Source organism: Mercenaria mercenaria, chromosome 11, assembly GCF_021730395.1.
Source record: "Mercenaria mercenaria strain notata chromosome 11, MADL_Memer_1, whole genome shotgun sequence".
Taxonomy (NCBI): Eukaryota; Metazoa; Mollusca; class Bivalvia; order Venerida; family Veneridae; genus Mercenaria; species Mercenaria mercenaria.
In genome coordinates, this window is record NC_069371.1 from 46,701,646 (window position 1) to 46,723,788 (window position 22,143).

General features: G+C 35.0%; 1 protein-coding gene across 2 annotated transcripts; it reads left to right on the plus strand.

Moving 5' to 3' along the window:
- The first annotated feature begins 226 nt into the window (after positions 1–226).
- On the plus strand, positions 227–22,043 carry LOC123532342 (sugar transporter SWEET1-like). 2 transcript variants are annotated; one of them, XM_045313752.2, is made up of 9 exons: positions 227–410; positions 822–859; positions 1,522–1,659; positions 2,389–2,466; positions 3,061–3,184; positions 3,995–4,156; positions 7,174–7,293; positions 9,059–9,137; positions 15,270–22,043. In XM_045313752.2, exons 3-9 carry the CDS (start codon positions 1,592–1,594, stop codon positions 15,290–15,292), a joined length of 654 nt encoding a protein of 217 aa, XP_045169687.2. In that variant the 5' UTR covers positions 227–410; positions 822–859; positions 1,522–1,591; the 3' UTR covers positions 15,293–22,043. The 2 variants fall into 2 exon arrangements, with proteins under 2 accessions (XP_045169687.2, XP_045169686.2); XM_045313751.2 differs by lacking the exon at positions 822–859.
- Positions 22,044–22,143: the final 100 nt, after the last annotated feature.

Here is a 22,143-nt window from a genome sequence, read left to right on the forward strand (position 1 = left end):
CTTTTTGTTTTTCTAAAGTAGCGATATAGCTCTTTAAGGGAATATGTCTCTGAAAATCTGATATGCTAGAAAATGTCGAAAACCCGTTATAAAATATATGGATTTTATATGAAATAAAGAACGGTCAGATTTAGTGGTATTCGGCCTATATAATAATATTTACTGGTGTGTGACCTATAAAGAGACCTGCGTTGAAAACTGATAACGTGAGAATCACTAAGACGCTTGACTGAAAGTGTTGACGTTGAAATCTGCTCACAGGCCCGAAGTGTTTAAATGAACTTTTGTTGCTTTTACTAGTAATTTGACAGAATGGCAGTTATTTACATGCGTAAAGAGAAAATTGAAATATCATAAACTTCGTATGGTAGAGCATAACATATTTCATCGAATTGGAAATCTGTGATAAAGTACGTATTTTTTAATCCAGATCAACAAACGCTTATTAAACTAAGAGAAGATTGCCACATTTTACAAGCATATATCATGTAAATACTTTGCAAACTATATGTGTGAATGCGCACATTTTGAAATACAACTGTTAAAAGCATTTAGTCAGTAAATACATGTATCTAAAGACAAAATCTTAGTCTTGAAATTGCAATAACATGATTGGTTGAAAAACTTGGAAGGCGTGTCTGATAGCCTCAGTTCTCACCTAATGAGATGTATTTCATGCCACTAAAAATACACAATTGTGAATCTAAATTGATAATTTTGTTTTATTTAAAATCGTGTTGTCACATGTTTGACGCCGCAGGAGCGAAATAAAGCCATTACATAAATTTGATAATACAATAGTTAACGTTGTTTATTTATAGGAGACGTCGGATGAATTTACAAGTTTGGTCTATAATAGGTAAAGAAAGAAGAAATTTGATGTTTCAATAGGAAATGCTTACATGTGATAAAAAGAATATTACATTTGTGTCTTTCTACATTGAATTTATTAAACTTGTTGAATTAAATTGATAAAAAATGCTCTGCAGAGCCTCACATTTTATTATTTTATTCAACTTATTTATTAAATTCAACATGTAATATCCTCTATCAAAATAATAAGGAATCGGACACGGCCTATCTAATTGGAGAACCCAGTCATCACTCATGTAGCAAACTCAGGATTTTTGTCTGATGAACATATAGCAAAAAGCAGTATTAACCAGTATTGATTCTGAATTGATTAGGTTGCTCTAATGAAATAATAATGCCTGCATTTGCCTTAATCAAGCCCCAATGCTCTAAACAGTTATTATTTAATTGTTCACTAAATTCTGCAAAATGTCTTAACAGTTAATATTGACTAACTTACCAGTAGTGATCCATCGACCAGTATTGACCACTTCAGGTTGTATTGACCAGGGTGGTTTTAAACTGTGGCAGTTTTAATCCCCCAACATTGATATAAATTAGTCTTATTGATCAATCCTGAATTAATGTTTTGTCCAGTAACTGTTTTATTTTAAGATTTAAAAGCATTCAGATATTAAAACTAGTAACTTTTTCTGTTGTTCTTTTTAGACTGAAGTCTGACTGAAGATAGACATACAGAGCAGCTGAACATAAGTTTAAGGAAGTTTGAAGTCTAATTATGGAGCTTGTGCACATGTTTGGTGCACTATGTACAGCCTCATCATTCTGTTTCCAACTTGTAGGCATGTAAGTGGCATAATAAAATTAGCTATTAGGGAATTGTCCACGAATTAAGATAGGTCAGTTTTAATCAAATGTTGAATTTTTAATTTATTATCTTAATATTTTGTTTCTTAACTTTAACATGAGAGGAAACAGTCTGTTCATACAAGTATTCAGGTAATACATGTAACTTCTTTGTCAGCTGAATAACTCATTTGAGATGGCGAGAGAGTTGCACATGTGGGTCTACAAATGATGATAATGACTTGAAGAATTGATATTGACGGAACAGTTTAATTAATGTACCCTCAGAGTCTACATAAAATACACTTGAGAAGGAAAGCATGGCTCAACTAAACTACAGAACCTTGAATGATTGTTAAGATGGTTTAGAAACAAATGAGCCACGCCATGAGAAAACCAACATAGTGGCTATGCGACCAGCATGGATCCAGACCAGCCTGCGCATCCGCACAGTCTGGTCATGATCTATGCTGTTCGCTGTCAAAGCCTATTGCAATTAGAGAAACTGTTAGCGAACAGCATGGATCCTGACCAGACTGCGCGGATGCGCAGGTGGTCTGGATCCATGCTGGACGCAAACCCACTATGTTGGTTTTCTCATGGCGTGGCTCATATGTTAAAATTAGTAACGTTTTTGAATGTTAGCAGAGCTATGAACCTTTCGTTGAAATGTTTAATTTGTGAGAGAAAAAAAGCTGTCCAGGTAATTTTGTTATGTTTTATTTTCAGGCAAATATGCTATAGTATAGTAAAGAAAGGTGGGACAGGAGATATGTCACCTTTCACCTTTATATCTTACTTCGTTGCGTAAGTATCTTAATTATTTTTTTTTTCAACGTTCATTGGGGGTCACACTTTTTACATGTTTGTTGCCATGATTATTACTTCTACGGGTTATTTTCAAGAGAAAATTTGTACATTTAGTCAGTGGAACTGATTTTAATCATCAAATTGTTTGAAATATAACAGACACAAGTGAGTTTGAAAATCACTTAAACAAGTGTGACTTTAATCTTTATTATGCCTATTGCTTAAGCTAACGTAAATTTGGATTTTATACAAAAATGTATATTTTCCCATATTCTTGCATTTTGTGAGATTTATGGCCCTTCTTTAACAAAGAAAATTTGTATTTTAGTCTTTGTTTATTTTTTTAGAATACTATAAGATATGTAGCATTTGGATTTCTAGTTCTTTATCATTATTAGGTATGTCAGATTCCAAGAACCATAACAAAGCAGATCACTGCCACCAACAGACGGTGCTCTTAACATTAGTCTAGATTTGTTTGAAAAGTACCTCAACTGTTCAGAATATTCTTACAGTTTTAGTCTGTCTTTCCACTTCTTATTTTGAAAGGCAAACAATCTTTTAACATACAGTATTGATGTTAATTTTCAGGTGCTCAATGTGGCTGAAATATGGCTTAATACAAAAGTTACCTGTAGTTATTGCTGTAAATGCTTATGGTGCTACTCTCAACTTTATATATACCATCATCTTCTACAGATTTAGTACCAAAAAAGTAAGTACAGACTACCGTGAAACCTGTATAAACCTTTAGCCTGCTGGCAACAAGTGGTTCTGCCTTTGCGACCAGTGCAGATGAAGATCAGCCTGCACAACCGTGCAGTCTGATCATGGTTTGCACTGTTTGCTATTCAGTCAGTAAATTTTCAGTGAACACCCCTTTGTATAATAAATGGTATTGGCCAGATTGAATGATGGACCAGTCTATTTTTGAAATTTAGCAGGCTAAGGGTTAAGCAGCAAGTCAATGGAGTGACACAATCTATGGCAGGTGACTGTTTAAGACAAGGTGAATGTAAAATAAATAGGATTTGGGTAAATATAAGTTGACTGTCTGCTGAAGGAAAGTGGCTGTTTACTGTAAAAGCACATCTTTTCCCTGTGTCAGAATTTCGTGAATTTGAAATTTTGAGTCTGTTCGCAAGGTTTATTTTTCTAGAAATTGTAAAAATGGTATCCTATTTTAATTTGAATTATACTAATGGTAAATATTTACGCGAGGATTAATTTTCGCCAGATGTATAGCCTCACGAATATAGCGAAAATTAAACCCTCACGAAAATTTCTGCTTTCACAGTAACTTTTGCAGGTTGCCATTAGGACAGGTTCAGTTGATTACAACATGCATACCAGCCAATATTGATAATGCCATGGCAGCAAATAATGCAGATACCCTTTCCACTAATTCACATCCCCACAAAATTGCTGTTTTGACCAAAACCACGAAATGTCATGCCCACGAAATGAAATTACATGTATTTTACAGTAAAAACATTTTTTGAATGTATTTTCTGTATCATTTCAGTTACAGTTTCATCGGTTTATATTTCTCGGAGCGGCCATGCTGGTCTCCCCTTTGATGTACATCAGATATTACCAAACAGATGTTAAATTAGCAATGGAGCATTTAGGATCATACTGCGTTTTGTTGACTGTTATAGGATATGGTGCTCCATTAGTGTCCTTGGTGAGTATGTTGTCTAGTAATATGTCCTTTAAATACAGGATAAAGGCCCTGTAGTGAAATTGTCATGATTAAGAAATAATTTTGGAGGTATCATAGCTCCTTTTTAGCTCAATTATTCAAAGAATTAAGTAGAGCTATTGGACTCACTCATGCGTTAGTATCCGCGTCAGCATCAGCAGTAAATCTTGGAAATTTCAAGTTAATGACACCATGTAAAAAAACTTTTTATTACATAAAAGTTTTATCTAATGAAAAACATCAGATTTATAATAATAGTTTCAGAACTACCAAGGTATAGATATTTTGTCATTCTGTGTTCAATCTTTAAAATTTGTTTTAAAAGTAGCCCTCCATCATTTGTTTTACTTTTTATAAAGAAAAAAATGGTTATCTGTGACTGACAGACAGAAAAATGGTTTGCGAAGGTGGGCTCTCAATTTAAGAATTTTGAAGATGAAAGTGTGATTTTTCTTATTTTTATTATGGCGAAAAATTGGTATGCCTTTTGATTCAGAGATGTTTTACGTAACTAAATGATACATTATGTGGGTATTTTGATAAGATTAAACATCAGTTACTGCAGTAAAAGAAAATCGCCATAAACAATAATTTTGAAATTTCCATTTTTATATGTAAATCCTACTTATGTCTGGTACATATTTGCCTTTCTGCAGGGGAGATAAGACCAGTTTTAAATCATATCTAAAATATCCCAAAGTAAAGTAAGATAAACTTGCATATGTTTCTGTGCAAAATTCCAACAGCGATCATCTCCCCTGATGCTACATTAATCATGTCCTTCACAAATATCACGTTACCTGAAAATCACATCATGACTTGTTCAAATATTATTTTCTAATTTTTGATTTTCATAACCCACATTACCTTGAATCTCTGAAAAATACTGGAAACAATTTCAGTTACTTAAAAGCTGCAATAATGTCAGATAATGGGAAAAAAAAGATTTATCAAAATCTTGATAAATATGTGTATATTTACTGTAAAGGGAGACAGCTGCCTGTCAGATTAAGGACCTATGCTAGCTCCTGACACAGCTTGCAAAGTCGTCCTACATCAATAAAGCCTGGAAAGTCACCATAAATTATTACCTTAATTCAATTAAATGAGTGTGCTTGTGTTATTAACACTTTCCATGCTAAATTTTATAAATGAACTTGTCTATCTTTCAATTTGGACAGTACCATAAACTGTTAAAAGGGGTGTATATCAAAAAATACTGACTGAACGGCAAACAGTGCAGGTCATGATCAGACTGCACAGTTGTGCAGGCTGATCATGATCTGCACTGGTTGCAAATGCAGAATCAATCGTGTCCAGCCTGATAAGGATTAAATTAAAAAAAAAAATCATATGAAATATCAACAGCAGGCACAGATGAATGTCTGTAAGCGTGATTGGCAAACTTCTTGTTTACCCTGGTTATTACGTATGTATTATGTATGACGTATATAAACCAGACAAATTCAGCATAAATGGTTTATAAGTAAGTACATGGTAGAGTATACATGTTATTTTTCAGCATCATTTTGTACGAATAATTTTGACTTTCTTTTGAATTAGTTTGCCAGATTTCATGTTTAAAGTATACTTACTATTAAATTGAAGCTCTTGCTTTGAAGTACTTAAGGTAGTTCTACACGTTCGAGTTGAAATTTTTCTACAACTTAGAATTAAATTAAACCCTGGAGTATACTTGGAAAATTCAGCAAATAAAAATGATAGGGTCGTGTGCAAATTTTTTTTGCTAGACTGATTTGAAAAATTTGGACCTCACCCAGTTTTTCATAATGGGAGTCTACCAGAAAATCCCAACTTTCATAGCATTTTCGCAAATAGAAATTTTTCTACAATGTAGATTCTGATGAAACTTCTAACAGTCATAAATAAACATATGATCTATAATTTGGTGAAATAAAGTTCGTAGGTCCGTGTGATTATTTTTTAGATAATTGACCATGATTAAAGTGAACTGCACATCTAAAGCTACAGTGTAATTTTAAGACATATTTTTGAATTATTTAACATGTAAAGGCCCGGTCACACCGCCCGAACTTTGTTGGAGCGTTCCTTCAACGGTAGGGAGAGGGGGCGGAATTTAGACAACGCTCGTCACCGCGCACAAAATGGGGAAAAAATCGAAAACACGGGCGTTGCCTTAGAGGTGCACCGCTGAAGCCGGCGTTGCTTTAGCGTTGGTTTAACGGTAGCGAGCGGTAGCGAGCATTGGTTTAGCGGTGACGCGAGCGTTGATAGAGCGGCGTTCCGCGCATACCGCAGTGGATCGCTGCTTCAACGCCCGACACCGTTCCAGCAATCCCGTGTCCGCTTGTAAAATGCTTACAACCGCTCCACCAAAGTTTTAGCAACGTTTAATCATCGCCCGGGCAAAGCTGGCGAAGCAGCGGTGGTCCAGCGTTCAAGATTTCTGCGTTGGCTTAGCGGACCCAAGCGTCCACGAACTTGCGTCTAGCGGTGCCAAACTTGACTGGGCGTTGTTAGAGCGGTGGTGAACTTTGCCGGAGCGGAAAATTGCCCGCTCCTCATCGCTCGCAATATTTTGTGCAGCTCAAAACTTTTGGAGCGGTAGGAGGGACCATCAGCGGTGGCCGAGCGTATACGGCGTTGCCTTAACGGGGGCCAACTTCTGTTAAACGGTGGTTAACGGTAACGAGCGGTGATGAAATTTTTTCACCGCTCCAGGAACGCTCCAACAAAGTTCGGTCGGTGTGACCGGGCCTTAAGAAGTTAAAATATCATAGTTTAACTTTAGAAAGAACGGAACAGTGCCATTGTAATAAAATGTACTCAAGGGTTTCCATTAATTCATATAATGATTTTCATTTTCATACGCCGAAGTCAGGCTTTATTCTATGTTTTCCGGATAAATGACATTATGCCATCACTTCCGGTTTATCAGATGTGCAGAAGTACTTTAACTTGAATCTAGTTTTGGAGAATAATGTGTTTTGGTAATCTGGAGAATGTTTTTTTTACAGACTGATGTATGGAGAACGAAAAGTACAGAGAGTTTATCATTTGTGCTAATTTTTGCCAACTTCATGGTAGCAGTGCTATGGACAGTGTATGGAGGCATGATAAAAGATAAATATGTTCAGGTGAGAATAGTTGACTTTTGGTGTGGAAAAAAAAGCATTAATCATTTTATATAATAAACAGCTTATCGATTAAAAAAAGACTTACAATAGAGCAACGCTATGCTTGAAAACTTTATCAGCAGGCAGAACTTATTTTGATTTGTATTGTCCATCACCATATTTGCTTACAACTTCATACCAGCCATGAATATGCAGAAAGTGAATCAATCTAAGGAAGTCTTGTTTTGGTGCCATTTTACTTGCATTTTCAACAGTTGCTTAAAGAATAATTAACAGTCATGTCTGATTTATTGAATAGTCAATAAAATTTGTGAAAAAGTCCATTGGAAGCATAGAATTCAACCAAGCCAAATAGTAACTGACTGGTTTTGAGTCTGTTCATGAGAGGTAATGAAATATGCAACACTCCTCATACACTCATACATGTACCCCCCTGGCACCATTGCTGGAAAAATATTTGACATCAGTTTGCAGCGTGAATAGAGTAAACTGTATCATCCGCCTTCCCCCCCCCCCCACACCCCCCCCCCCACATGAAGTAAGGTTCTATCTTTTACTGACTGCTTAACTACTACTTTCACATTCTTATCAGATTGATCAGGGACCTCCGGGGCTGAGTGGTTCAGGTCGCTGACTTCAAATCAATTGCCCCTCATTGATGTGGGTTCGAACCTCACCCGGGGCTTTGAATTTTTTATGTGAGGAAGCCATCTAGCGGGCTTATGGAAGGTCTGTGGTTCTACCCAGGTGCCTGCTCGGGATGAAATAATGCATGGATGGGCACCTGGGGTCGTGCTTTCCATCAAAGCTGGAAAGTCGCCATATGACCTACAATTGTGTCGGTGCAATGTTAAACCCAACAAAAATAAAACAATTTCAGATTTATCAAAACTTTGTTGTTAGATGAAAGGCCATCAACTTGTAACTGAGGGATTTTATGTTGCAGTTAATATATTACAGGATTATAACTTAGAAGTCAAATAAGCCTTGTAGATATTCATTTTAAAGGACTTTGAAGTGATGGTTTTGAATTTGAAGTTACGGTCTTTTGCTTATTTGTAAACGGACTGTAGTACTACTAGATATCGGTATAAATGTAAAATACCTAAGACTTTCATTGAGAATGTACTGTAATAATGAGTACAGGCAAATGTTGTGCATAACCATGTTGATGAAGATAGGCACAAGTCTGCATTGTATTTTGTTATTTGAACTGTGCCATGAGAAAACCAACATAGTATGTTTGCCACCAGCATGGATCCAGACCAGCCTGCACATCCGCGCAGCCTGCGCATTTGCGCAGTCTGGTCAGGATCCATGTTGTTCGCTTTCAAAGCCTATTGCAATTAGAGAAACTGTCAGTGAACAGCATGGATCCTGACGGCGTAGGCTGGTTTGGATCCATGCTGGTCACAAAACCACTATGTTGGTTTTCTCATGGTGTGGCTGACATCATTTTACCTGCTGCAAGATTCTAGCATTTCATGGTCCCATGGCTTTTGTGTTGTTTTAGGCTGAAAGTAAGCGAATGATAAGAAAATTCAGGTATTGGGTTTGTTAGTGACCCACCTCAGAAGTAATTTGGTTGGTAAATATGGGAACAAGGCTAATGCTAATGTGGAAGAGCGTTTTTTTTAGGAATCCAAGACTCTTCTTCAGGTCAGACTCTAGCTATTTAGAGATATTAAATGTAACTGTATTGTTTTGTCCGTATGTTTGCTGCTACTAAAAATACTTGACAATAATTTTTGAATTTTTTTTTTAGGCACCAAATGTTCTTGGAGGAATTCTAGCGTTAATACAACTGTCTCTTTTCATCATCTACCCATCGTCACAATTGAAAAGTAAGATCATACACAGTTAGCGGTCCAAAGATAGTCCTATTGTTTCTATGCTACTCAATTTTTTCAAGTTATTTGTGATATTATTTTTTGAAAACAATAATTTTTAACAGGTGAGTCAGACATATTGTTCATAAGTATTTATTATCCATATTTTTGTCTCTGATATTAATGATTTGATCATTTGATTGAAAATGTGTCCCATTTTTATCAGTCTTCATGACAGTTTTACTTCCACGATTAAACATGACATTATATTTTTTGCTCACCTGTCACGTAATGACAAGGTGAGCTTTTGTGATCACCCTTTGTCTGTTGTACATTGTCCGTTATTGTCCACAATTTCTTGTGAACACGATAGAGATTAGATTTTGCAATCAATTTTAATCAAACTTGCACACAACTTGTATTGGAATAATATCTCGGTTCCTTTCGAAAACCTTAAAGGGCCAAAATTTGCTATATAACTGGCCAGATACCATCATGGGTTCCAGAGCTATGGCCCCTGAAAGGGCCAAAATTTGCTATTTTGACTTGTGAACACAATAAAGACCACATTTTGCGATCAATTTTAAACTTGCACACAACTTGAATTTTCATAATATCTCGGTTCCTTTCGAAAACTGGCCAGACCCCAGCATGGGCTCCAGAGTTATGGCCCCTTAAAGGGCCAGAATTTGCTATTTATAGAGATGTCATTTATGGTTTGATTTGATACAAACTTGCAAAGTATCTTAAACAACACTAGATCTTGGATTCCATGCTGAATCCGTCAGATCCAGTCATGGTTATGGCCCCTGATTGACCCCTGAAATAGCCAAAATCTGTTAAATTTTATCTTCTAAACATGGTAGAAGTGACATTACATTTGATTTTAATCACACTTACACACAACTTAAGTGACAATAATATCTCTGTTCCTTTCGAAAACCGATTATATTCCATCATGGGTTCTAGATTTACTTGCATAGAATGTTTATCTTGATGATTTCCAGGCCAAGTTTGAAACTTGGTCATGTGGGATCAAAAACTAGGTCACCAGGTCAAATCAAAGGTAAAGCTTGTTAACACCCTAGAGGCCACATTTATGACCCTATCTTCATGAAACTTAGTCAGAATGTTTATCTTGATGATTTCTATGCCAAATTCAAAACTTGGTCATATGTGGTTAAAAACTGGTCACACAGTCAGATCAAAGGAAAAGCTTGTTAAGACTCATGAGACAACACCCTGTCTTTATTAAACTTGGTCAGAATGTTTATCTTGATTTTTCCAAGGCCAAGTTTAACAGGTGAGCGATATATAGGGTCATTAAGACCCTCTTGTTATGTAAGATATATCTTTTTAAAAATGGAACATTGAAATAACACAAGCATAAAAATCTTCATTTTTTTGACAATCAAATGCTCAGTCAAAAACCTTGTTTGTATGTATTGAAGGTACCAGTACTTGTTCTGTGATACAAGTCATATTTGTTTGTTTAATGATACATTGATAAATGTAGAAAACTGTATATTAAGGTGGTTCTGCACATTTGTAAAAAATAAGTAATAGCATATTTTCTTTTATCTGATTCTGAATCACATAGAATAAAGCCTGGACCTGGCGTACAGAATAAAAAAGCAGTCTACAAATTACGACAATTTTTTTGTGGACCTACATAAGATCTGCAATGTCAACATCATTCTTATCTATGAAAGATGAAATAAAATGAAGAAAGTGTTGACGAGTGAAATAATTCTAAACCATATCTTAAAATCAGCTTTAAAGTTTTGTTCTCTTTCATCATGGGGAAATGTTTCAAAATTAAGCACACAGATCAATTCATTTTATTAGCTCATCTGATTTTTTGAAAAAAAATGATGAGTTATTGTCATCACTTGAGCGGTTGTCGGCGTCGGCGTCGGCGTCTGCGTCGGAGTTGCCTGGTTAAGTTTTATGTTTAGGTCAGCTTTTCTCCTAAACTATCAAAGCTATTGCTTTGAAACTTGGAATACTTGTTCACCATCATAAGCTGACCCTGTATAGCAAGAAACATAACTCCATCTTGCTTTTTGCAAGATTTATGGCCCCTTTTGTACTTAGAAAATATCAGATTTCTTGGTTAAGTTTTATGTTTAGGTCAACTTTTCTCCTAAACTATCAAAGCTTTTGCTTTGAAACTTGGAATACTTGTTCACCATCATAAGCAGACCCTGTACATCAAGAAACATAACTCCATCTTGCTTTTTGCAAGAATTATTGCCCCTTTTGGACTTAGAAAATCAGTTTTCTTGGTTAAGTTTTATGTTTAGGTCAGCTTTTATCCTAAACTATCAAAGCTATTCCTTTAAAACTTGCAACACTTGTTCACCATCATAAGCTGACCCTGTACAGCAAGAAACATAACTCCATCCTGCTTTTTGCAAGATTTATGGCCCCTTTTGGACTTAGAAAATATCAGATTTCTTGGTTAAGTTTTATGTTTAGGTCAACTTTTTCTCTTAAACTATCAAAGCTATTGCTTTAAAACTTGCAACTCTTGTTCACCATCATAAGCTGACCCTGTACAGCAAGCAACATAACTCCATCCTGCTTTTTGCAATAATTATTGCCCCTTTTGGACTTAGAAAAATGGTTGAATATTATGTTTAAGTCAACTTTTCTCATAAACTATCAAAGCTATTGCTTTAAAACTTGCAACAGTTTTTCACCATCATAAGTGGACACTGTACATCAAGAAACATAACTCTATCCTGCTTTTTGCAAGAGTGATGGCCCTTTTTAGACTCAGAAAATCATGGGTAGGACAATATTTCTATTACACAAAAAAAATCAGATGAGCGTCAGCACCCGCAAGGCGGTGCTCTTGTTTTGCCATATAAGAGATATGTTAAATTAAGATTTGTGCAGTTTCATTAAGTTTACATTTTATAAAATGTTTTGTTTGCGAAAATGTCATGAAAATTGTGATTTGTTTCATTGACTTCCATTCTAAAACTTGCTTGAGGTCCAAATTTTTCAAATCTGTCCAGCAAAAAAATGAGTGCAAGAGCCTATCTTTTTATTTCCATTTTTTTTGGCTTATTCAAATCTTTATTCCAGAAAAGCTTTTTTTTTCAAATCTGCAGAACTACCTTAATGATTGAAAAATATGTATATTTTGCTGTTAATTACCGTAGCCTGTACCAGTGATTTATTTTTTTAAATACTAAGAAAAACGAAGTCTACATATTTTGTCTTTAGAGTTTTAATGACATGTTGCCAAAGTTCATACAAGTAATTTGTTGTACTAACTGGATATGTATTGTTTGCTTTGTATGTTTTGTTTTTGCAAGAATGTATACAAATCTAGTCCGTGTTTTTTTGCAATATTTACTGACTTGAAGGTAATCAAATTATATGTGAAATTTCAAAATAAGTACTCTGAATTGTTATACAAGGCCAAGTGTCCTGAGCATTGAAGGTTTAAAACAAACTAACACAAGAAGCAAACAAAAGCATTAAAAAAATCATAAATATTAAAATTCAAAAATACTATTTTTAGGTTTTCACATTTCACTGGGGCTGTCCAGTATAAAAAGTCTTAATTTTAAAACTGTCACATATAACATCGAATAACATTGAAATGTAAAAAGGTTTTATGATAATTTTAGACAAATAATTATTGTACTATGTAATTTTCTTGTATTTCTTTGCAACAAAAATGGACCTACCGGTAATTCCACTGTAAGTTTATGATAAGTTTAAGCATAACAAGTAGAGGAGAGTATTTTGGTGCCTCCCAAAACTTTTTTGAAGGAGGCACATAGATTTGCCCTTGTCTGCCCATCCAAATCTGTCAAACCTTCTTTCCATTTGTTTTCCATGTATATCTTATAGGATTGTTAATCATCATGTGAATTTGTGCACCTGAAAACCAGAGTTATGGCCCTTGACAGTCAAAGATATTCATTACAGGCCTAAAAGTTTGTTTCACACGTATAACAGAAAGTATTTGAGCCGCGCCATGGGAAAACCAACATAGTGGGTGTGCGACCAGCATGGATCCAGACCAGCCTGCGCATCCGCGCAGTCTGGTCAGGATCCATGCTGTTCGCTTTTAAAGCCTACTGCAACTAGAGAAGCCATTAGCGAACAGCATGGATCCTGACCAGACTGCGTGGATGCGCAGGCTGGTCTGGATCCATGCTGGTCGCAAACCCACTATGTTGATTTTCTCATGGCGCGGCTCATTTGTTTCTTTTATCATGTAATATTCTGTAGTATCCATACCCCAGTCCCCACTGATGACTATTACCCCCAAGCCAAGATAATATAAAAGTTTACTTAGTCATGCAGTGTCAGTAAGTAACATGTGATAGTACATTGCCAGGAAGTTAGGGCATCAGCGTCCTATGGACACACATCTAGTTTAAAAAAATATTTGTTTGAATGATGTTAATAGTTTTAACAAATAAATTTTGAATGTGGTGCACATGTTATCATTGTTTTTGGTGATTTTATGGGACCATATGTATTTAGGGATTTTTTTTTTTTTTAAATGTAATGAGTCTTAATATACAATTTTTATATATATTGAAATACAATAAGTACGTTCATTATTTTAAGGATATTTAAGTCCTATCTAACATTTAAACATTTTTGACTAGGGGAGTTTTTTCTGTGCGTGGATTGCGTTGTTAGCCAGTTATGAAGAAATACAAGTTATCAGTTGATTCGCATTTAATGTTGCTTGAATTAATATCAGTAACTGGGTTTCAACAAGACATATCAGCTTGTGTTCAAAACATGACCTATTCAGAGTTTGGGTGCTATTATTTTAAATCATTGTTTGTGTAAATAAATGTTGTAGAGATGTGTAACATAATAGTTATGTTAACTGTTAGAGTATTAAAGTGAAAAACGTTAAATGTGATGATGTTTTACATGATTATAGTTTTCTTCCATTGACTCCAAGATGTTTTGTAACTTATTAATTTATGAAAATCTGTTAATTTCTTCAAAAGAATTATGCTAACTTTTAAATTTGTATGTCTCAGTAATTTAAGCACATTTGAATGATGTCCTTGGTAAATCAGATAAAAACTAAAGGAAGACCATTTTTCTTAATTCATGTTCTCACAGCCTGCCCCCTTAGCTCAGTAGGTAGAGCGTCGGTCTACGGATCGCAGGGGCGTGAGTTCGATCCTCAAGCGGGGCGTGTGTTCTCCTTGACTATTTGATAAACAAAATTGTGTTTGAAATCATTAGTCCTCCACCTCTGGTTCATGTGGGGAAGTTGGCAGTTACTTGCAGAGAACAGGTTTGTACTGGTACAGAATCCAGGAACACTGCTGAGGTTAACTGCCCGCCGTTACATGACTGAAATTTACTGTTGAAAAACGGGGTTAAACCCAAAACAAACAAACAAATCATGTTCTCATCAGTCTTAATGTGCCAGTCATCATTTATCACTGAGTTTACAAGTATTAGTTTCCTTCTTTGTATAACTGACAGATAAATCAAACTATGTTAGAATAGAGTTCAAAAGGTAAAAAATACCAGGCCGACACCATATTGTGTATTTTTATGCAGTATCTCGATATGACCTCAAAAAATTGTTGGCTTTGATTATATTCATTTTATTTACTTATCAAGTTTTAGGTTAGTTTTCCCTTATATCAGTACCTTTTTACTTTCTAGTCTTAGAATTGTTGCCTGTAAAACTGTTGCTTTTACCATCTTAGCTGCACCATGAGAAAACCAACAGAGTGCGTTTGCGACCAGCATTAATCCGGACCAGCCTGTGCATCCGCTCAGTCTGGTCAGGATCCATGCTGTTCACTTTCAAAGCCTATTGCAATTAGAGGAACAGTGAGCGAAGAGAATGGATCCGGACCAGCCTGTGCATCCGCGCAGTCTGGTCAGGATCCATGCTGTTCACTTTCAAAGCCTATTGCAATTAGAGGAACAGTTAGCGAACAGAATGGATCCAGACTAGACTGTGCTGATGCGTAGGCTGGTCTGGATCCATGCTGGTCGCAAACGCACTATGTTGGTTTTCTCATGGTGTGGCTCATTTGTAAATAAGTTGCTTTTTGTCTTTAACATTTATTTTGTTTTATACAGTATTTTTTTATCAGTTTCTGATCTTCCGTTTTCAATATTTTACAGACTTGCATGCTAAAACAGACTAGAAAGTTCGGATCTTGCTATGACACAAAGCTGTGGTAAATGCAAACTGGGTTTCTTTCACTAATACACAAGTTTGATTTTCTGTATTAGATTAAGCTGTCATAACCATTTTACTGCTCGCACACACATTTTTCATCGTGTATCTTTTATACCAACATGCTCTTAAAATGTCACATTTATTAGCTCGACTTTTCAAAGAAAAAGTAGAGCTATTGCACTCTTCCCAGCGTCAGCATTGCCATCGCCTTTGGCTAAAGTTTTTGATAAAGTCAAATATCTCTGTTACTATCACAGCTATTGACTTAAAACTTAAAACAGTTATTTACTATCAAAGTCTACACCAGGAGAAACAATCCCCATAACTCTGATTGAATTTTGACAGAGTTATGCCCATTTTTAACTTTAATAGAATTTTTTGGTTGAAGTTTTTGATAAAGTCAAATATCTCTGTTACTATCAAAGCTTTTGACTTGAAACTTAATTATTCACTATCAAAGTCTACACCAGGAGAAACAATCCCCATAACTCTGATATGAATTTTGACAGAGTTATGCCCCTTTTTAGCTTGGAATTTTTTTATTAAAGTTTTTTATAAAGTCAAATATCTCTGTTACTATCAAAGCTTTTGACTTGAAACTTAAAATAGTTATTAACTATCAAAGTCTACACCAGGAAAAATAATCCCCATATAACTCTGATTTGAATTTTGACAGAGTTATGCCCCTTTTTACTTTAGATTTTTTTGGTTCAAGTTTTTGATTAAGTCAAATATCTCTGTTACTATCAAAGTTTTTGGCTTGAAACTTAAATAGTTATTCACTCTCAAAGTCAACACCAAGAGAAACAATCCCCATAACTTTGATTTGAATTTTGACATAGTTATGCCCCTTTTTAACTTAGATTTTTTTGGTTCAAGTTTTATAATGTTTTTACTGGCACAGCTCTAATTCAGAGTCAAGATCTGAGAAAAGTTGAGCATGTTGTCTCGCAGACAGCTCTTGTTAAGATATTTTTTGCTTGTCAGCAAGCAGCAAATTTTAGACTTAACAACTGCTAGATGTAAGTTTTTTTCTTTCATTTTATGAAAACTTTCTTGATTTGCTGTTGCACATATAACACAGTTGTCCGGATGTACCTATCGAGCAGCAGTATAGAAATTTTGAAATATTCCCTGGATATTTTTGATTCTTTAAATTTTATTAAAAAATAATGAATACAATGTAGAAATGAATCAAATTCATCCTGATCTACCTCTAACAATATGTTTTAAGTAACACACTTAATGAAAATTTGTATTCCTTTTAATAAGGATGGGTTTTTTTTCCTTGGTGATAAAGTTTAGTTTCATTTCAAGGAAACTGATATTAGCCGCGCCATGAGAAAGCCAACATAGTGGCTTTGCGACCAGCATGGATCCAGACCAGCCTGCGCATCCACGCAGTCTGGTCAGGATCCATGCTGTTCGCTTTCAAAGCCTATTGCAATTTGAGAAACTGTTGGCGAACAGCATGGATCCTGACCAGACTGCGCGGATGCGCAGGCTGGTCTGGATCCATGCTGGTCGCAAAGCCACTATGTAGAGACCGTACCATAGCTCTTCGCATACTTTGATTTTTCAAACTAAAGTGATTTTTACAAGTGCACCGGTTACGATAAAAATGTAAACAACGGACTCTGTCTATGAAACTTTGAAATGAATGAATGGCAGTCGATCTTAGTCATAATACTGACTGACAGTGAATGCTAATGACTCCATGTGTTGCAGAAAGGTATTTAGTTTGTAACTGTAATTTCCCATCAATTGAAATCCTCTCAAAACTGGTAAAATAATTACTTATATTTGGACAAAACTCACCGTCTTTGCCGTTCGACAGCTGCAAAAAGGGCAAATATAAAAGATTCAGTGTAAGTAATATTTCACTGGTACTACCAGTTAGTAAGTTCATACTCTGAACAACACGTCAGAGAAATTTGGGCAGATTTTACCGATTATGACGTTGGCAGCATTAGATTATATGTTTTCTTTACACAAAAATTGCTGTTAGGTAACAAAGCGAATACGCTGATAATCCGGAGTTCACCGATTATTGTTCCAGTTCACGCAATGTACTCCAGCAATTAAACTGCATAGCTATTAGCTACTGCTGTTATAGGGAAGTGGTAGAGTGTCTGCCTTAGGTGTGAGAGGTCCTGGGTTCGAGTCCCAGTTAGAGCTTAACTATTTAGATTCTGCTAAAGCATAGTTTTGCTGTTAATAGACTGTTACAGATGTTCTCAATTTTTAGCACACAGTATCATGGATCATTATTTAGCAATCCAGATCAAAGTTGAATGTTAAATCAAATGCACCCAATTAGAAAATATTGACTATGTTATGTCCCTTTGATGTTTATGCTTTCCATGTTCAAGAAGAGTTGCATTTCCTTGATCACAAAATTTTCGTTAACATGAAAATATTAAATGCTCATAACTCAACACTTTTGGTTAAAATATTGTCTATATTTCTGTTTTTGAGAAATATATGGACATTTGTATTCATTTCAAAGCTTTTTAACTTCAAACCTATGATTTGAAGAACTTAGGTACTATCTCTACACTATGCTGGTTTTCCCATGGCACGGCTGATATACATTTGTAGATATGAACCTCTACTTCTGAAAATGGACCAGACTTGTTTTCACTGTGCATCTTGGTACATTTTTGTGAAAATTCACTTTATCAAGATAGTTATCAGAATTCAAAGTCCACCGTCTTTAAAACACATTTGTTCTGTGATGAACATGTTCTTATTGACTAACAGGGTTGCAATGCTTGTAGAGTAAAAAATCATTGTATTTATAAACATTTACTATCAAAAAATGTATTTTTAATATATTATACATACTATTTTATTTTTTCTATAAATTTCTAATTATTTTTGTCATAGAAAATGAACAAACATTAAAAGGTTATCTGCCCCTGCAGGTATAGTTGGACATTTATATTAACTTCTGACCGCCCTATTCCCACTTTCTGCTTACATGTGTTAACACACTATGTATTAGACCCGCCAGCTTAGCTCAGTAGGTAGAGCGCCGGTCTACAGATCGTGGGGTCGTGAGTTTGATCTCGGGCTTGGCGTATGCTCTCCGTGACTATTTGATAAACGGCATTTTGTCTGAACTCATTAGTCCTCCACCTCTGATTCATGTGGGGAAGTTGGCAGTTACTTGCGGAGAACAGGTTTTTACTGGTACAGAATCCAGGAACACAGGTTAGGTTAACTGCGCGCCGTTACATGACTGAAATACTGTTAAAAAGCAGCGTTAAACCCAAAACAAAACAAAACTCTTCAGTTCTCATAAAACTTCTAAGTATGCAAAACTATTTTGAAGTAAATCTTAAATAAAGAAATCAAGAATAATAATAAGGAATGCATCTTTTGTGGTGTTGACTGGGACAGTGTTTTATTATTTTTTTTTTTTGCATCACATTTTGTAGTTAAAGGACTGAAAAGAAATTTGTTACATGTTCAAAGTTGTACATGCTTAGACTGACATACTTTGCCTAAGTTTTCAGCAAAATCAGTCTATTTAATATCATATCATTCTGCCCAAGTGTTTCTGTACTAGTTTTGTTTATATATGAAATTAACAAACAATTTCTTTGGCTGTATTAACTATGTTTCAGTAGTTGAATACTTTTTTTTCTGGATACTTCATTTCTAAATCTTTCTTTTGTTTTTGCTGCCAAGTGTGGAATCATGAATGTCTGCGGGCATGAAATCAGGTGGTTTGTGCTAAAATGGCTATTCCATGAGGACACAGATTAAATTTTGTGGATCTCATTAGATGATAATTAAATGAATTTGGAATCTTTTTTTGTTCATTTGGATTAAATTTTGTACTTGATTTAGACAACCACAAAACCTGTGTGAATAGTCCCCTATAAATATGATTTCACAGTAATTTACACATTTCTGCCAATATAAGATCAGTATTAGACCATTGAAATAAGAAGACGTGGTTTCTATAAAACAAGTGAAAACTTGATTTTGTTTTCTTCCTTTCACTTAAAAAAGTATAGTATCAAATATATTATAGAATGGTGTAGAATTACTCAAAAATGTTATTTTTATATTTTCCAACATTTTAATATAAAAGTATCTTATAACTCTAGTCATATAACAACAGTCTGTGTTGATTTATGTTAATATGTACAATCATGGTATTAACTTTTAGCCTGCTGGCCGCAAGTGATTCTGCCTTTGTGACCAGCCTGCTGGTGGCAGACCAAAGATCAGCTTGCATGTCCATGATGATAAATTTTTGTTCGAATAATAAATGGTATTGCCCAAATTGAATGATGGACCAGTCCATTTTAGAAATTTAGCAGGCTAAAGGTTAATAAAACAAGTCATGTTTTCCTGCAATTTCAAAATTTTGTATTTGCTTCCGTGTAAAAGAGACATGAATTATGTGTCACAAGACACTGTTTATACTTAGGTTATGTAACATAGAGTTGAGGGATGCTTAGAACATAGAAGTCTATTTTAAGCACAGTTTTTTCTCTAGTCTATTTTTAGAATCAAAATTAAATATTATATCCTTTACTCTGGCATTATATAGGCATTTTTAAATGCCAATCACCTAGCAGAAAAATAGTTTTGTAGTACAGCTATTCGTGATGGAAATGATTCAAATCAAAGACATTCTGTTATTGTCTCCACAAAATATTTTATGTTTATGTGGTGGCAAACGACAGTAAAACATATAAATGACAATATAATTATTTGTATTTAAGAAATTTACATGGCACATGCTCGCATATATATAGCAACATGCCATTTAGGAATGTCTGGGGAATCAGTTAATAAGCATATATTTAAGTGGTTATAATCTGGTATTAAGTATATGTGCACATTTGTGTATTTTTTAGAATCAATATATATATATATATATATATATATATATATATATATATATATATATATATATATATATATATAGAAAGGATTCCCTGTTAGTGAACATTAAAACAAAAAACAGGAATTAATGTTTTTGGCCTGGTTTTAGATTTGTAGCATGACATTGTAAGTGTGTTTCTATAAGTATCTGATTATTTCACGGGACCAAAATTTAGTGTAATCTAGAAACAGCCTAATTATTGGAGGTTTTATATTTGTGTAAGCTGTGCGAAATAGTTTTTTGGATAGTAATCAAGAATGCTAAAGTTATGGATTTAATTTCATCTTACACAGACATTTATGATGGTATGGTAATTTCAATGGGAATAACACTTTCTTATGTTTCTCTTAACATATGCACGCATATATAGTTTCCTTAAAACATTTCAAATGTAATACCATAGGAAATATTTTGTTTGCTCCTAGTCATTTTTGTCGAGCCCGCTTGCGGAAGCAAAGACATAGTCGTCCAAATAGCTGTTTGGTGTATGTGTGTGTGTGCTTTCGTACTTGCGTGCATCTGTCGTCCGGATTTGTTTGTCCAGACAATAACTTTGACATGCATGGAGCAGTCATGTTTATATTTGGCATGAATGTTAACTTCAGTGAGACCGAGTGTCTTGCACAAACCCCAGGTTCCTATCTCAAAGGTGAAGGTCAGAGTTGGAAGTTAAAGGTCATGTCAAATCTTGTCCAGCCCATAACTTTGACATGCATTGAGGAATCTTTTTTTATTTGGCATGAATGTTTAACTCAATGAGAGGGAGTGTCAGGTGCAAACCCCAGGTTCCTATCTCAAAGGTCAAGGTCACAGTTAGGGGTCAAAGGTCATTTTAGAGCTTGTCCAGGCCATAACCTTGATAAGTATGGAGCAATTTTATTTTCTTTGGCGTAAATAATCACCTGTATGAGACAAAGTGTTTTGGGCAAACCTCTGGTCCCTGTCTCAAAGGTCAAGGTCACATTTGTGGGTCAAAGGTCATTTTAGAGCTTGTCTGGGCTGTAACTTTGCCATGCATAAAGCCATCTTTTTTCTTCATAAATGTTTGCCTCAATGAGATAGTGTTGCGTGCAACTCGACATGTTGACTTTGGGTATCTAGTATAAAGCAGTTGTGTGTAGTTTGTAAACACAATGAAAAATAATTATTCATAGGTCTGCTTTCAGTAAAATAAAGTATATAAAGTTAAATACCTGAACATTTTCTGTTTGAAGCATTTTTGTGTACTATGAATAATTATGTAATATATTTCAGTGAAAATATGTCTGCTAATAGGTTTTTAAATTAACATTTTACAAAAGGTGGTTAATTTTAGCCAGATGTAATTATAGTCGAAATGCAAATCTATAATGATTTAGTTACATATAAAACAAAATCAAATGAGCTGCACAATGAGAAAACCAACATAGTGCATTTGCGACCAGCATGGATCCAGACCAGCCTGCGCATCCACACAGTCTGATCAGGATCCATGCTGTTCGCTTTCAAAGCCTATTGCAATTAGAGAAGCCATTAGCGACCAGCATGGATCCTGACCAGACTGTGCAGATGCTGGTCGCAAATGCACTATGTTGGTTTTCTGATGGCGAGGCTCATTTTCATTTTACATGTTATATAGATTTGTAAAATAATGTAGAATTTTCTGTTGAGTTTTGTCTAGGTTTATACAGTACCTTACAACTTGTTTAGAGTGAACACCACCGTAAAGACAAAAATGTGTATGTGGTATTGACATTGTTGCTTTGTGGAGGTTGATTTATTAAGAATCTTATGTAATGGTATATGAAATATCTGTCTTTGTGGAGATTATATAGCCCATGAGAAACAAAATAGTGGCTTTGCGCACATAGATCCAGACGAGCCTGCGCATCCGCAGTTGTAGGTCATTGTTCGCTAACAGTTTCCTA

Bases quoted from the DNA above. Each gene is read 5' to 3' on its own strand.
- LOC123532342 (XM_045313752.2), top strand. From the start codon at position 1,592: ATGGAGCTTGTGCACATGTTTGGTGCACTATGTACAGCCTCATCATTC. The intron at 2,467-3,060 runs GTAAGTATCTTA...GTTAATTTTCAG, and splicing joins TTTATATCTTACTTCGTTGC to GTGCTCAATGTGGCTGAAAT. The intron at 7,294-9,058 runs GTGAGAATAGTT...TTTTTTTTTTAG, and splicing joins TAAAAGATAAATATGTTCAG to GCACCAAATGTTCTTGGAGG.